Source organism: Myotis davidii, unplaced genomic scaffold (assembly GCF_000327345.1).
Source record: "Myotis davidii unplaced genomic scaffold, ASM32734v1 scaffold1527, whole genome shotgun sequence".
NCBI classification, from domain to species: Eukaryota; Metazoa; Chordata; class Mammalia; order Chiroptera; family Vespertilionidae; genus Myotis; species Myotis davidii.
The window spans coordinates 342242-357283 of NW_006298269.1; the positions used below are offsets into that span (position 1 = coordinate 342242).

Consider the following 15042-nt stretch of genomic DNA (forward strand, 5'->3'; position numbering starts at 1 on the left):
AGTCCCAGCCCCTGGCCCTGGCCCCCGGGACCAAAACCTACCCCAGATCCTGGAGGAGTCCAGATCTGAATGAATCAGAAGGGCTTCAGGGACCAAGTCCATTTCCCTGAATTCCCCATAACCTGCCTCTACCCAACCCTGTCAGGGACATTTGACTCCTTTTAGCTGGTTCTGCTCACCCAGAGGATTCCCCTCCTGCCAAGTTTGGTGGGCAGAGCTACAGATGGGACCAAAGGGAGTAGCTGAGCCTCACTGCCTAAACCAATGCCCTGCCCATTTCCGTTTCCCCAGGCTCCTGGTGGTTTGCCTGCCCCAAAAGGAAAGCCTCATGGGGTTGAGACAGGTCCTTCCTGCCATCCCTGTCCCAGCTGCTGCCAGGGATTAAGAGAGTGCAGGGGAGATTAACTGTCTCTCTCCAAACATTCAATCTCAGCAGGGATAGATGTGTGGGATTGCAGGGATGCACGAGGTATGGGGGGAGGAGGCTGCTAAACATATCCCCCAGCCTTCCCCCTGCCCTGCACATCTTCCATCTGTGTCCACTCAGCTGGGGGTAAGGGAGGGCTTCATCACTGGGTCCTATCCTCCTCCTCCTTTTTTGTTTTTTTTTTTATAGACTGAGAGGCTTCAGTTTAGCACTTTAGTACCTCTGCTGCTTCAAATGCTTTAGCCAAAGCCATAAAAACTTGCAACGTAGAGAAAATGCAGACACACTGACTAGCCAGCTCCATACTCTTCCTCCCTCTTCCAAGATATGCATTAGCCTTGATGCCTGTCAAAAGGCTTAGCCCCCTCTCCAATGCATGAGGAGCCCTCTTTCCTCCGCTCAGAGATGCTGCTTCATTTGCCCAGGAGGTCACATTCTTTAAATATATTTTTTGTTGCAAAGTCTCTCTCTAGAGAAACTATATATTATTCTAATTTTTAAATTATCAGTTTATATATAAAAGAAGAAAAAAGCAATCAATCGATTGTCCTGTCCTGTGCTGTGCCTGTGGTCTGTAGTTTGCTTCTCCTGTGTTGGAAGTCCCATGAGGCCTGCTGGTCACTCATCCAGCCTGAGTCGGCCTCCACTCTGAAGCTGTGCTCTCAGACGTAGAGCCGTTCTAATAAAACAGAGTGGCAGAGCCCCAGACTGTGTGTGGTGGCTGGTGTTGTGGTTAGCGGGTAGGGTAAGTGGAATGGCTTTAAGAAAACTAATTTGAGGGCTTGGGAATTTCTACAGGGAACCCTCAGAATCCTTGCATCACCTACCAGGAGCCTGACTGGTTCTTGCCAACCCTCAATCTCACCCAGCCTCACATCTCAGTGGACAAGTGGGGATCAGAATGCTAAAGCTTCAGCCGAATTGCCCCTGTACAATCATCCCCAGATCATTTCCAGCCCCAAAGCACATGAACACACTTTGCCAAAATGGATTCTGCCATTTATTCAGATAAGAGATCACAAGCCACAGGACTTAAAGTGCGTGAAATTCACTGGCAATGAAGCCGCACATATACCAGCCTCCCCCCCCCCCCCCTTGCTCCATTCATCATTACATGTCTGGGGGGAGGGGTTGACACCCGTCATTAAAGGTTGAGGACAGCAGGGAAAAAGGATGGGAATGCTGGAGGAGCAGGAGTATTAGTGGTCTGAAACGGGAAGGAAGGGGTTGACCACAGTGATTCTGTACACTGAGGCAAGGGTGGGGTCAGTGTAGCCTCTCAAAGGCTCAATGTAATTTTTTCCCCACCTGTTCCTCACGGCCAGCCCCTGGCATTTCAGGCAGACGTAACTCCTCCTCCTTCATCTGTCTATGGTTTCCCCTATAATTTATGAGTAATTCAGAGCCCACAGTCCAGCTAGAAGGGGCCCCCAATACACAATGATTACAAACCACAGCAGATACACATTTCAGAACTGTGGTGGGGGCTGGCCCACTCAGGTGGGAAGAGGCTTCTGTCAGGCGCTGGCTGGGCATGTGCCCTGCTGCATGCATGTGCCCACAAGTGTGGTGAGTGAGAGTAGGTGAGTGTGTGTGTGTGTGTGTGTGTGTGTGTAAATGTCCCACAAAAACCCCTGGGCGGCTGCTTGGCCAGAGGGAATCCTATCCCTTGCTTCATGGGACAGCCAGTGGGGTTGGAGGGAGGGAGTGGTCAGCACAGACTGGGAGAGAGGGCTGATTCCCCAGAGGGAAGGGAGAAGCCTGCTCCCTATTCTAATACTCCCGAGGCCAGTCTGTGCCTGCCCATGTCCTTTCTACCCAGCACAATGCTCCTTATTCCCTGCCAGCTCAGCACACAGCCAGACTCTTAGAGCCGGCCCTTTCTCATTAAATTCTTCTGCGTCAAGACAGCTCCTCCTACCTCCACCAGGCGACAAGACAGAACTGGCGGAGAATCCTCCACCCCTCTTCTCCCCCCACCTCAGGAAAGGGACTTGGGCAAGGAACTCAAGACCTTAGCTTAAACTCTACCCCAATCTACAGATCTTCTAAAAGAAATAAAGTGCTTTGCTCTGCATAAATCCCAGAGAAAATGGCACAGACTGGCACAGGTGGTCTTCTCGACACTTCAAATACCCTCTGCCAGCCTGCAGGGCCCACATGATGCCATCCTAAACACGTGCAATTTGGGAGTCCCTGACCCACCTCCAAAAACATACTGTCAACTCACCCTTTCCAACAGCAGGAGCTACAGACAGGAAAGTCAATCACACCGACAATCTCCCCCTAGTCCAGGCCTGTGCCCATCTACATGGAAGAGATAAATGACAGTGGCTCCATGGGCTTGGCCTCTAAGGGGAATGAAAGGCCTGAAAACAACTACGGATCCAGGGAGCCAGAGTACTCACACCCGGCCTGCACACCCCTCCACGCTTCTTCAATAGCCGCAGAATGCCTGCCTGGAGTTGCTACACTAGAACTTAGGAAGGAGCTAATAGGGCATCGGAAAACTATCCATCTCCAGAATATTCAGAGGTTTCTCAAGGCCTGCTGGGCCTCAAGCTTAACAGTTTAATTGCTATTGTCAGGCTGGTTCTCACTGTCCCTGGAAGGAGGGCCTTTAGCTTCCCTTCTCCCAGCATTGAATATCTATACTTAGAACCCACGCTCAGGTTGAGCCCTGCCAGGAAGGAAAAGGTAGTAAGGTGACCCACCTCCCCTCTGAATTCAGTCTCTGCTGCCTGCCAGACTCACCTTTAACCCAGATCACTCAAGCTCCAGGTCCTAAACGTCACTTAGCCTGTCTTCTCCAGGTCTTAGGACCACAGAGAGATATGCTGGCAACCCAATTAAATAAGGACCCTTGATTTGGAAAGTTATAATTAACGGCTAATGCTTGTGGGAACCGCCCAAGTTGATTCCTGAGGCCCACCGCCTGGGTGACAAGAAATCACGCATACATCACCCACCCTCACCTGTGCTCACTTCCTCTGAGGCCTGAGATGCAACACTGACTTCTGCACCTCTCTCTCCTGGGAGCCCAAGCCCTAGCTGCCTCTGCCTCCCCTCTCACTGAGACAGTTTTGTCTCACTGGACACAGCTGAGGCCACACTACAGAGGAGTGGGTGGGGGTTTCTTGGTGTGAGAAACACATAGTGCAGGAAACTTGAGCAGCAGTGGTGTGTGCACGGAAGCAAAGACAGTGCTGCTACCATAAGCGCTGGCATGGAGCCCAGGAGGGCTAAAGGACATCAGTCTCCCTCTCGATCCCCACGTACTTGAGGGCATCAGCTTGGCTGTACCTGTCCCAGAGCAGGAGGAGGAACCAGATTACTATCAAGGCTTTTGTGATAAAAAAGAGTCCCCTCCCATTTCACTTCCCCTCCCACTTTTTAAAAGCAGTTTTCAATGCTCCCCTTCTGCGACAAGGCACCAGAGATCAGAACAAAGACAAAGCCTTGACCACCATGAGATCCTCTCCTTCATCCCTATCACCCATCGTAAGCCCCCAAATCAATTCCAACAGCCACCCTTCCCACCCTTGGGGCCACCTCTCTAGGACCATTCCTAGCTGCCTCACCTGTAATCAAAGAAGAGCTCTTCACCAGCTTGAATTGCCCTCTTGGCAAATATCCCAATCCGATGGTCCCCATTCACCATGACCACTGCAAATAGGACAGACCCAGGGCTAAGTCCCCAGTCAACCCCAAGTCAAAAATCAGTAGTGACTCAGGTCTGCTTTTCTCCAAGTTCCCAGTGAAAACATAAATGAAGTGGAATTAGAAAGTAGTCAATAGAGTTGCCTCTGTGCTTTTTGTTTTTTTGCCTAGTTAATAATGGATAGAGATCATAGTAAATGAAGCAGACATCCTCAAGCCCACCTCCCAGGTCATTGAGAACTCACCTTTGGCGTAACAGTTGGGGTTCACTGAATGGTTTGCAAATCGAATTTTGTTTCCTTTCCGGGTTGCATCCACTACAAAATCTGTATAAAGTACACCAAGAAAGACCATGAACTAACCAGGCAACTCCGCAGCTTCTTGAGCCTGAATTTAAAATCAATCAAACAGTAACAGAAACAAGATGATCGGTGGGAATTTTAGCAGGAGCTGGGGAAGCAGGCAGTATAAGAATGCAGCTTCGCGTGGGAGTACTCCCTTTGGTCCCCCCTCCTTTTGTTGGAATTATGGATCTCCTCTTTCCATCCAGGGCGGGAGACTTCTGAGGTGTAAGTGCTCAGAGCTCTGATTACAAACACAACCTGAAATGGAAGTTCTCCCAAAGCAAGTGAACTGTGGCTCACAGTGTCTCTGAGTTCAATCTCACCACCTTGCTCTGAGCATCTGTTGGAAGATTCAGAGCTGATCTGAACCTGGACCAGAACAAGGGACATCTGGTAGGAAGACATGCTCAAGACCACTTTGGGATGAGAAAGAGAGACTCCATACCATTGTTGAGGTTGAAGAGGAAGCTGGACATGTATTTATCATAGACCTTCCCTCGTCGATCAGCCTCGTCCTGAGAGATGAGCTGCAGAGACAGACAAGGAACGAACAGGGGGATGAGGCCATCTGCTCAGGGCATGGTACCCTGTCACTCGACAGGAGTGGGAGGGGCAGTGTCACAGACAAGTGCTTACTGAGTACCATGATGAGAATCATAACATACCGAGCTCGGGTTAGTTCCTGCCAATCCCGACCCAAGCTGGCCAGTGTTAAGGTTGAAGAGAGCCCCCACCTGCCCCTCCTATGTGGCCTGAACTGCCAGAGTCGAAGAGGAGTGGTTTATTTCAGGACTGCAAACAGTTCTGTGGGATCCCCCGAGAGTCCACATGAGAACTCAGTTGAGTTATTTAGAGACTGATTCACAGAAGTCTGGACCACAGAAAATCAGGGTTTATCATCACTATTTCCCCAGATAAGAATGTGGGCCAAAACGATAGCACTCACCTCACCACAGTATTCAGAAATGAACTCGTTCTTCTGCACAGACTCCTTAATGAAGGTGCCCCATCCGGCCACATCTGAGGGGGCCAGCAGCAGGTGCTGGGGAAGAGGGAGTCAAACCTCAGACTACAGGGTGTGTTATGTGCTAGGTGTGCACGTGTACGGTGGGGGGAGAGCAGGGTGGAAAGAACTAGCAACTATTAAGAGGATCTGAAAACAGAAAAAGGTCTAAGCTATTCTGTTCTGCTGGGAGGAAAAACAAAAAAGGGAGGTGGTGAAAGGAAACATGACCCCTCCTCCTCTAGACCTGTGGACCTTCACTGCTATGTGTCAAGTAAAAATAGACCACATCAGTGACCAGTCCCTCCTCTCTGCTCCTTTCCATCTGGCTGCTTCAGGGGGGGTCACTCTTCACATCCATCACTGGGACAGAAAACTTTATTAATTCAGTAAAAGTGTGTCGTCTAGGGTTTACCAAGAACTTTCATATACAAACCCTCTAAGGAACCAGTAGAAACAGGCTGCTGGGGGGTACTCAGTCTTTCCCACTCCACTATTCGGCTGGCAATCCTGAGAAAAGCCCTCACCTTCTTGAGACCTCGCTGGATGCTGCAGTTTTTACAGGAAACCACTTTGCAGTCCCAGTGCTCTGAGGCCCCGCAGGTGAGACACAGGTCGGGGTCACACTCTCTCACTGCCAGGTAGCAAGGGCACTGCTTGGTATTGCACTGGGTCTTACAGCGACAGCCAGGGAAGCGATTCTGACCTGGTGGGACAACAGGTGAGGTTGGGAAGAGAGCAGGCTTGTGCTGGGTTTGACTCAAGAGACAGCAGAAAAGTAAATGTTATGTGTTCAAGGATATTTGGCAAAATAGGAGAGACGTTCCCTTCCCAATAATCATATACTCAAAAATTTTCCAAAAAAACAAAAACATGGAGTGCCTCCCAACATTCATGCCTGAGAGTCAAAAAAAGCAGGTTTGACTATGGAGATGTATTTCCTAGATTCCCCAACAATGCTCTCCCTCCTCCTTGGTGGAATTTGGAAGGGAGGTGGACAGTGCCCCCAGAAAATAAAATCAGTGTTTTTCACTGGCAAATTCTGATCATCAAAACAAAAACCACTTTGAGAACAATACATCCGTTCTATGCCACCCTCCTCCACCCACAGCCCTCCCCTCTGCTGTGGTTAAGATTGATAACTGCTACGGGTTAGGAGGTATTTCTAGCACAACTGCCTGGGCACCAAGTTCTGCAAGCTCTGGAGGCTGCCATCAAACTGCCTTGATGGGGGAAGGGCATGGCTAAAAGAGAAGCACATGAGCCTCTATCCTACCTTCTGTTGACGTACAGACCAACCCAATATTAAAATTCCAGAGAGCAAACTAAAATAGATACACACAGAATTGCAACCTGCACAGGTTACAAAACGTTCTGGAAAGGGAGGCTGTGACTGCACTGGCAGGAAGATGCCATGCTTCTTACTTCTGCCCTGGAAGATCAAGTTGGGAAAGCATCTGGCTTCTGTATAATTGTTGCTTTTAGAATCATACATATAAGGGTTTTTTAAAAATCACTTTTCCATATCTTAAGTCTCTTCTAGAGTGGGTAAAACACAGCAAAGAGAATATCAAAAGGCCCATCAGCAGCAAAAGGCGCAGGAGGGGAGGGAAACCTGGGACGCGTTGGCAGACTACAGGAGAAAACGAAGAACTCTTACAGTCTGGGTTGCACTGGCAGAACTTTTCACAGAAATTCTGAGTCATGATGCAAGGGCAGGTGCTGTCGCAGGGGCGGTCTGGGTGGTCGCAGGGCTGGTAGTTGTACACTTGTGTGGAAGAGTTATCTGGAAGAGAAGAGAATAGACCAGGGCACTGCTGCGCTCATGCTCCCTAGCGGCCTTCCCTCTCAAGTGTCCAGGGCGCTGATTCAGAGGCTTGTTCTACCATAACCTCGATCCACATCTAGCACCTGATGATGGCAGTCCTAGATGATAGTTGTTCATAAGCTACAACGGCGTGATTTGTTTTGTGGCGAAAGTGTAGAAATAGTCCGGGACTATAGAGCAGCCATTCTGAACATTAAATGAAGCCTAGGCCCTGGCACATGGCAAACCATGAAAGTCAGAGACCACAAGGCCCATAACTCTGCCTCCTAAGAGTCCTCACAGCTGCAGCGAGAAGCTGAGCTGTTCTCAGCTGCTGCAGAAAAGCTGCAACCCGCGGAAGTGGTGTAGGGTCAGCAAGTGCAGCTGCAGGTGGGGAGAGGACGGCCACAGGGGTGAGGCCTCGAGCTGAACTGTGGAAGAAGGCCCTGCTGGAACCTACCTTTCTTCAGCTGAATTTTCCTGCAGTGTGCAGCCCACAACCTGGAAAAAGACAGGATGGGTCTGGGTCACGGTCCTGGGGAAGTCTGCAGATCCGGGGAAAGGACAATGCGACCTACTCTGAGGGACTGCAGTTGGAGAATTGGGGAGTGTTCTCCCGCATCACTTCCCCGGAGGCTTCTGTTCTCGTACAGGGAAGCTACAGTCCACCCCAAAGCCAGCTGGCCTGTGCCTCAACATTTCAGCATAAACAACCTCCCCTTAACAAACAAACATACATAAAACAAGAAATAGACACACAACAAAACCCAACCCTTATGTCTACTGTAATCTATTGTCCCTCCCTCTCCCCAGCCTTTGGGGAGGTGGAAATGTGGGGAGTTTCAGGATGGGGAGTTGAGAAGGCTTTTGAGGAACATGTTCTGAGTGAAGGAACTGAGAGGCAGCAGCCACGAGGCCTTCCTTCTATATCTAGAATCTGTGTCAGTTCCTTTCTTCAATAGGTGATAGTCATCAGGGAACCAAGCCAGGCAGAATGTCAATTTAAAACGCAAAGAAAAATAAAAGATAAAAACACAACAAAAAATGTCCAACTCTAAGCAAAGGCTAGCTAGAAAACACTTATTATGCAACTTAGAAAAATAATACAAGTGCCAAAAACAAAACAACCCCGGTCAGGGTTGAGAAGTGAGTGCCATGGTTAACTAATCACCAACAAGGAAAATGGCCTCAATGTGGAGCCATGAGGCCAGTTCGTATTCTGTTGGCCAGGAGCTTAAAGGGAAACCAAAGTTAGCTCATGATGAGGAGAAAGGCTGGGCCAAGGCACAGACCCACAGGGAGCTCTAAGAAGGCCGCCCTCAGTTATCATGCCAAGCGGATGGGCAGTGGCCACAGAGAGAGGCCAATGGGAAGTCCACGGGGAGGTCAAAGCACAGGGAACAGCCTGACACAGAAAGTCCTTTGTCCAACCCTTGCCTGTGCTTTCTTTTCTTCTTCTGAGAAGGGTTCATGAGCTCATCTGTTGGCAGCTTCAGGATAAGTGATTCTTTGACTGCAAACTGAAAGACCTGGAAGAGAAATCCAACAGAACCTGTCACTCCTTATTGAGCTGGGCGGTCAGGTAAGTGACCCAGCCAGTGCTGGGCTGAGGAGGTTCTAGAGGGCTCCCAGGCAGCCAATGGAGCATTTCTTCAGTCCCGGGAGACAGAGTGGCAACGGCTCTGAAGTTGGTTCTTATTTATCCTGACTTGAGAAAGCAGAAATACTGAGCACAGTTACAGCTTTCCTGGTTAGTAGCTTTTATCTACTGTTCTGCCTCCCAACCCTGAGTGTGGGCAGATTTTTACCAACAGTATCTCTCTCTTCTTAGGGAGGGCAACTTCGTGTACCGTGAGTAACTGAGTAGGATCTGACAGACACCAGCACTAGCTCCCTCTGCTGGTATAAAGGCATCAGAGCCTTGACTACTCACTGCAGTAGGCATCTCGGGAAAGCTGGTTCCCTTTCATTGTGCTGCTTTCCTTTACAGCATTCAGTTTTAGGCCCCCTGCCACCCCCACCCCCCTTTTTGGTTATAATTCCTTTTGAGAGTCTGTGAAAAGTATAGATACTCTATTCAGGAAAAAAATGCACAAAAATTGTTTCAAGTCCAATTTGATAGATCTTTCTTTTTAAAAATACATTTTATTGATTTTTTACAGAAAGGAAGGGAGAGTGATAAAGAGTTAGAAACATAGATGAGAGAGAAACATCAATCAGCTGCCTCCTGCACAGTCCCTACTGGGGATGTGCCCTCAACCAAGGTACAAGCCCTTGACTGGAATCAAACCTGGGACCCTTCAGTCCGCAGGTCAACGCTCTATCCACTGAGCCAAACCAGTCAGGGCCAATTTGATAGATCTTTATGTTAACCTGTGCCTCAGGGAAATAGGTTTGAGCTCCACAATGAAAGCAAAGGGCACATCGGTTCATGGTTCTATTGCTTGTTCTAGGTAAAGGGAGCATGAAGAAGAGGGCAGAGTCTCCTCTAGAAGTTAGGAGCCATGTGAGCAGGGCGCAAGCTCTGGTGCTCCTTTTTTGTTGGACGGATTGGTTTTAACACCTATCTCCATGGCCCGTGTCTACAGCGTCCTCTCGCTGCAGTCTTGTCCTGCCTTTGAGCATGAGTGGCTATCAAACTGCGATTCTAGTGACGTGATGGTATGAGTGAGAAGGGCGAGGTCCAGGCCTAGCTTTTGGGGGTGATAATTAGAAAATCTTGTGATAGGACATTTGTAGAATAAAGCAATGAGGAGACTGATGGCGGGAACAACACTGCCATGGAGGAGAAGGAGCAGACTAGGTAAGAACATCCCCAGAAAGACCTGGGAGTCTAGGAAATGGTACACATTTCAAAGAAAATGTTGGAACCAAAAAAAGAAGCTAAAAGTGTGCTGGAACATCCAGAAGAGTTAGATCGTGGCTAAAGACAAAAATAAGAATTCAGCAAGGAGGAGAGCAGACCCCAAGCACTGCTAGGCCTGGCCTTTGCAGGAGGCCCCGTGCTTGGAGACCCACTTCATGGCCCAGAAGCACAAACTCACGAGGGACTGAGCCGGAGACAGCTTCTCTCCAGACAGGCCACTTACAAGATGGCAAAGGGCTGACAGAGCAGTGCAGGAAAGGAGGGCCCGAGCTTGTTCCTGCTGCTTTCAGACAGTACCTGCTTGCACGTCTTAGTCCCCAGAAGCCTCGCTATTGAACAGAAGTTGTTGAAGTAGGTGCCATGAAAGACTCGGAAAAGAGATTCTTCAGCCCCAGTCCATTCCACAGGCTCCGAGGGTGCTTCCACTACACAGAGCTGAGGGGGGGCTGGACTAGCCTTCTGTTTTGTGGGGGTCTGACAGCGAGAGTTAGCCTCTAAGAGGAAGAAATAAGAGAAACAGAAGAAGGTGGAATGCAGTTGTCATCAATAGTTGGCTGTAAATTCAAAAGTATTTTATTTAAAAGGCAGCCTAGTTAGGAACAAAAATATCCCCCCGTCTCCACTGTTTATAGATAAACCTGTGGACAGAATTAACAAATTTATAAAACACTAGAGGCCCGGTGCACAAAATTTGTGCAGGGGGAGCGGGGATCCCTCAGCCCAGCCTGCACCCTCTCACAATCCGGGACTGCTGGCTCCTAACTGCTCACCTGCCTGCCTGCCTGATCACCCCTAACCCCTCTGCCTGCCTGCCTGATCGCCCTAACCACTCTGCCTGCCTGCCTGATCACCCCTAACTGCCTCTGCCTCGGCCCCCGCCACAGCGGCTTCGTCTGGAAGGATGTCCGGAATGACACCTAGAAGGTCGTTTGGCTGTCTGGTCTAATTAGCATATTACGCTTTTATTATTATAGCTAGTAATATTAAGTGTTAGATGGTGATCCTGGGTTTACCAGAATCCTTGTGTGTTAAGAAAAGATCATTTCCTGTTCACTGTACCTGAAGAACTGGAGGCCCAGTCATTGCCTGTGTCCCTGTCACTGTCCCCTTCTTTAGTCTCAGCCAGAGCAGAGGCTGAAGTGTTGGAGCAGGAAGCACTGACCATGTGGTGCCTTCGCCGGCGCCGACCAGAGCACTTGGAACGGGGGTTGTGGAGCATGGCGTATTCCTTTGCTCCTTCCTGCAATGGACACGTTAGATAGGAAACTGGAATAGGCCCAGAATCACCATATTTATCCCATCATCACAAACCAGCTTTTCAGCATCTGTGCTTACGTGCAATGATACTGTCCTTTGTTTGCTCGGTACCATACAAATGCGGCCATCTAACAGCCATTTAGCATTCTAAAAACTTAGAAACATATACCTCTTCACAAAAGAGCTAACCTATAAAGTAATCTTAAAAAGATATAATCTGTGCATTTTCAACTTTTCAGTCTGTTATATCTAAAATTCATTTGCATGTTAGCTGTTTGGAACTTGAGAACACGTTCTCCTGTAGTGGTAATGTGGTTGAGAGGGGAAGGGACTTGCTTGAGAGTATACAGCTAATTGTTCCAGGGTGGGTACAAGGATCAGGACTCTTCTGTTTCAATAACAAAATATGTAATCCCTGAATTTATGCAATATTGCTACTTAATTTTGGAACTTCCCTCCAAACTAGTATATTAAATTTGGAGGAATATTGTTTCGTTACTTTATAGTTATGTGGTGTTTTTTTTTAAAGACCAAATAACTATCATTCAGCTTGATTATCTATCTTCTTATCAGACTTGGTTCCAAAAGATTTCTAGCTGTTTCTAAAAACTAAAACTACATGTAAATGATAGAATTTACCATTAATAAGGATATTCAGAATAATACACTGTAGGCACTAAAGGAAATTCCAAAAGAAAAGTTTTGAAATGAATTGAGTCTGATATTATGTGCCTATGCTATGATGTGACACACACAGAATCACTTATAATATATTCTTCCTCAAAATGTTTAACATAGCCCTGGCCAGGTAGTTCAGTTGGTTAGAGCATCATCCTAATACACGAAGAGAGAGGAAAGCATCCATGTGAGAGAGACACGACAATTGGTTGCCTCCCACACACGCCTAGGGGATCGAGCCTGCAACCAAGGAACATGCCCTTGACCTTAATTGAACCCAGGACCCTTCACTTTGTGGGCTGATGCTCTATCTACTGAACCAAACTGGCTAGGGCTTTACTTATTTATTTTTAATCGTTTTAGAGAGGAAGAAAGAGGGAGAGATAGAAACATCAATGATGAGAGAGAATCATTGATTGGCTGCCTCCTGCACACCCCCTACTGGGGATCTAGCCCGCAACCCAGGCGTATGTCCGACCAGGAATCAAACCGTGACCTCCTGGTTCACAGGTCAATGATCAACAACTGAGCCACACTGGCCGGGCAGAAGTCATGTTTTATTTGCACTTTATGACCCCCAAGTGCTATGTACTGTCTCACTTGGTTTGTGTTGCCAGGGACAGAAAGCCCAAGAACCATTTCCTGCTCAATTTTCAACAAAGTTAACAATAGTAGAACAGCTTAAGAACGTACCAGCAAAAGGAAGCAGTCTGTGCCACATGGTTCTGGTTCAATCTTGATTTCTTTGTTCTTGCGTTTATATACATTAGGGGTAGCATGAAAAGCTGGAAAACACAACACTGTCCTGTTTCCAACGATTCATCCACTTGACAGGATGGGGAGGAACAAAACTGAATTAGGGAGCTAGTGCAGGAGAATCTGGAGATAAAGAGTTACCATCAAAGTGCACAAAATCCAATCATTTCTGACATCAACAGAATCCTTTCAAAGCTAGGAGGTAGTCAGAAACAATTATGCTGCTAATTATTCTGTCCTGACCATGCAAAGCATGTTGCACGATAACCGAACAAGTGAAAATAGATTGGTCCTTTGTAAAACCATCATCAGATCAGAAGCCGGTAATTCTATATGATAAAATAAAATAAAGAGAAGGAAATGGTGGCTGGGAAGAGAAAACAGGAGAGCATTTCAGAGTAGCTCCACTCACGGTGAAGGAAGCAGTCGTATTTAAAGCAGCGCCGGCAAAAAAGTGTGTGGAAGGAGTGCAGAGATTGCTCCCGCTGCACAGACTTGGCATTGGGGCCATCGATGTTGGGTGTGCACTGAGGGGGAAGTGCATTGGGGTCTGACATCTCTGTTAGTTCTCGGTACCTATTTAAGAAAAGAGAGATAAGAGTTCCTTCCAAGGGAATGTCTTAACTGAGAAAATACAGATTGAGTACTGAGGATCATCCAGGTACAGCTGGCTAAGAGAGAATGGGAGTTTTGAGTCTTGTTGATGATGGATTTGTGTATAACTGAGTTAGTACAACATTGTAATTATGCTGGGCTGGACATATGCGTGAAAGGGAGGGAAATATTTAATAATAAGTATGGTGCTGGAGTAACTCTCCAGAAAAATGGCAGAAGTATAAAAAGTTCTCTGCCCAGACTTACTCAGAAGCCAGCAAACAATGACCCTTAATAAGGGAATGGGTATTTTGGGTAAGCAAACAAGGAAGAAATAATGAGAAGTGCGGGTAAATCCTTATGCACTTATCATAAGCAAGGCTTTTTATTAACCAAATACAGGCGTGAATAAAAATTTTGCCTGATCACTCTACATTGCCTGAGGGGGGCAGCTTCCCCTACCTCTCCTTCATGTCATCTGGGACACCATTCTCAGGGAACATTGAGGCGATTGCACTGAAGATCATGTCATTTGGAAACTGTTTCTTGGAACTCTTTTTGTTGCCTGAATTAGGAAAGACAAAAAGCTCCTGAGTGCTATCTACAATCAGAGTATGCAAACAAAGCTGTTTGGTCGTTTTTCTTTTATCAAGGCTTTTTAAAAAATATATATATTTTATTGATTTTTTACAGAGAGGAAGGGAGAGAGATAGAGAGTCAGAAACATCGATGAGAGAGAAACATCGATCAGCCGCCTCCTGCACACTGGGGATGTGCCCGCAACCCAGGTACATGCCCTTGACCAGAATCGAACCCGGGACACTTCAGTCCACAGGCCGACGTTCTATCCACTGAGCCAAACCGGTTTCGGCAAGGCATTTTGATTAGAGCTGCTTTTTTGTTGTTGTTAATTCTTACCCAGAGATATTTTTCCATTGATTTTTAGGGAGAGTGGAAGAGAGAGGAAAAGACAGAGACAAACATCGATGTGAGAGAAACACATCGATTGGTTACCTCCTGCATGAGCCCTGACAAGGCCCCAGGCCCGGGAGGAGCCTGCAACCAAGGTACTCGCCTTTGACCAGAATCCAACCCAGGACTCTTTGGTTTGCAGGCCGATGCTCTATCCACTGAGCCAAACCAGCTAGGGCTAGAGCTGCTTTTTTAACCCAACCACTGGCTGTTTAGGAATATATAAGAAAGTCAAGGTTATCTGGACTTCTCTAATAGGCTACCAGTAAATAAGGAAATCACAGTCTTCTACATATTAACAACCAAATCCACTCCCCAAAACAGAATATGGAGGTAAAAACCAGAGTTTTCACAGAGAGACCTGAATACAGAAGAATCCTATATGCTGAAAAACAAGACTGATATCATAACTTTGTTACAATGAAAGAGACACTATGTTCCTGGACATATAGTATAATTAAATAATGTAGAGTATAATTAAACATTAGTTAAATATTAACAACATGGAAAACTGTTCATATGATTTTTTAAAAAAGGGATAAAAATTACATGTATGCATATACATACATGTGGCATGATCCCAATTTCACATAACACATATAAACAGGTTGATTTAAATATGTACTTTAAAAAATTGAGATATAGTTGACATACAACATTGTGTGTGTATATATATAT

At 47.1% G+C, this 15042-nt stretch overlaps 2 protein-coding genes across 4 annotated transcripts in view; one reads left to right on the forward strand and one right to left on the reverse strand.

The window, feature by feature from the left end:
* CNTNAP1 (contactin associated protein 1) overlaps positions 1-1133 on the forward strand; it is a 14083-nt gene extending 12950 nt beyond the window's left edge. The window contains exon 25 of the mRNA XM_006773912.2: positions 3-1133. Coding sequence (XP_006773975.1) covers positions 3-73 — 71 coding nt within the window. The 3' untranslated portion in view covers positions 74-1133. The remainder of the gene's footprint in view (positions 1-2) is intronic.
* Positions 1134-1404: 271 nt separating this feature from the next.
* Positions 1405-15042, reverse strand: part of EZH1 (enhancer of zeste 1 polycomb repressive complex 2 subunit) — a 20467-nt gene continuing 6829 nt past the window's right edge. For all 3 annotated transcript variants that reach the window (XM_006773881.2, XM_015570557.1, XM_015570558.1), the window contains 14 exons: positions 13855-13957; positions 13211-13374; positions 12736-12827; positions 11167-11347; positions 10405-10601; positions 8679-8770; positions 7702-7742; positions 7095-7220; positions 5962-6140; positions 5378-5473; positions 4877-4958; positions 4333-4413; positions 4009-4093; positions 1405-3730 (listed from right to left, as the gene is read on the reverse strand). In XM_006773881.2, the coding sequence (XP_006773944.1) occupies positions 3670-3730; positions 4009-4093; positions 4333-4413; positions 4877-4958; positions 5378-5473; positions 5962-6140; positions 7095-7220; positions 7702-7742; positions 8679-8770; positions 10405-10601; positions 11167-11347; positions 12736-12827; positions 13211-13374; positions 13855-13957 (1580 nt within the window). In that variant the 3' untranslated portion in view covers positions 1405-3669. The remainder of the gene's footprint in view (positions 3731-4008; positions 4094-4332; positions 4414-4876; positions 4959-5377; positions 5474-5961; positions 6141-7094; positions 7221-7701; positions 7743-8678; positions 8771-10404; positions 10602-11166; positions 11348-12735; positions 12828-13210; positions 13375-13854; positions 13958-15042) is intronic.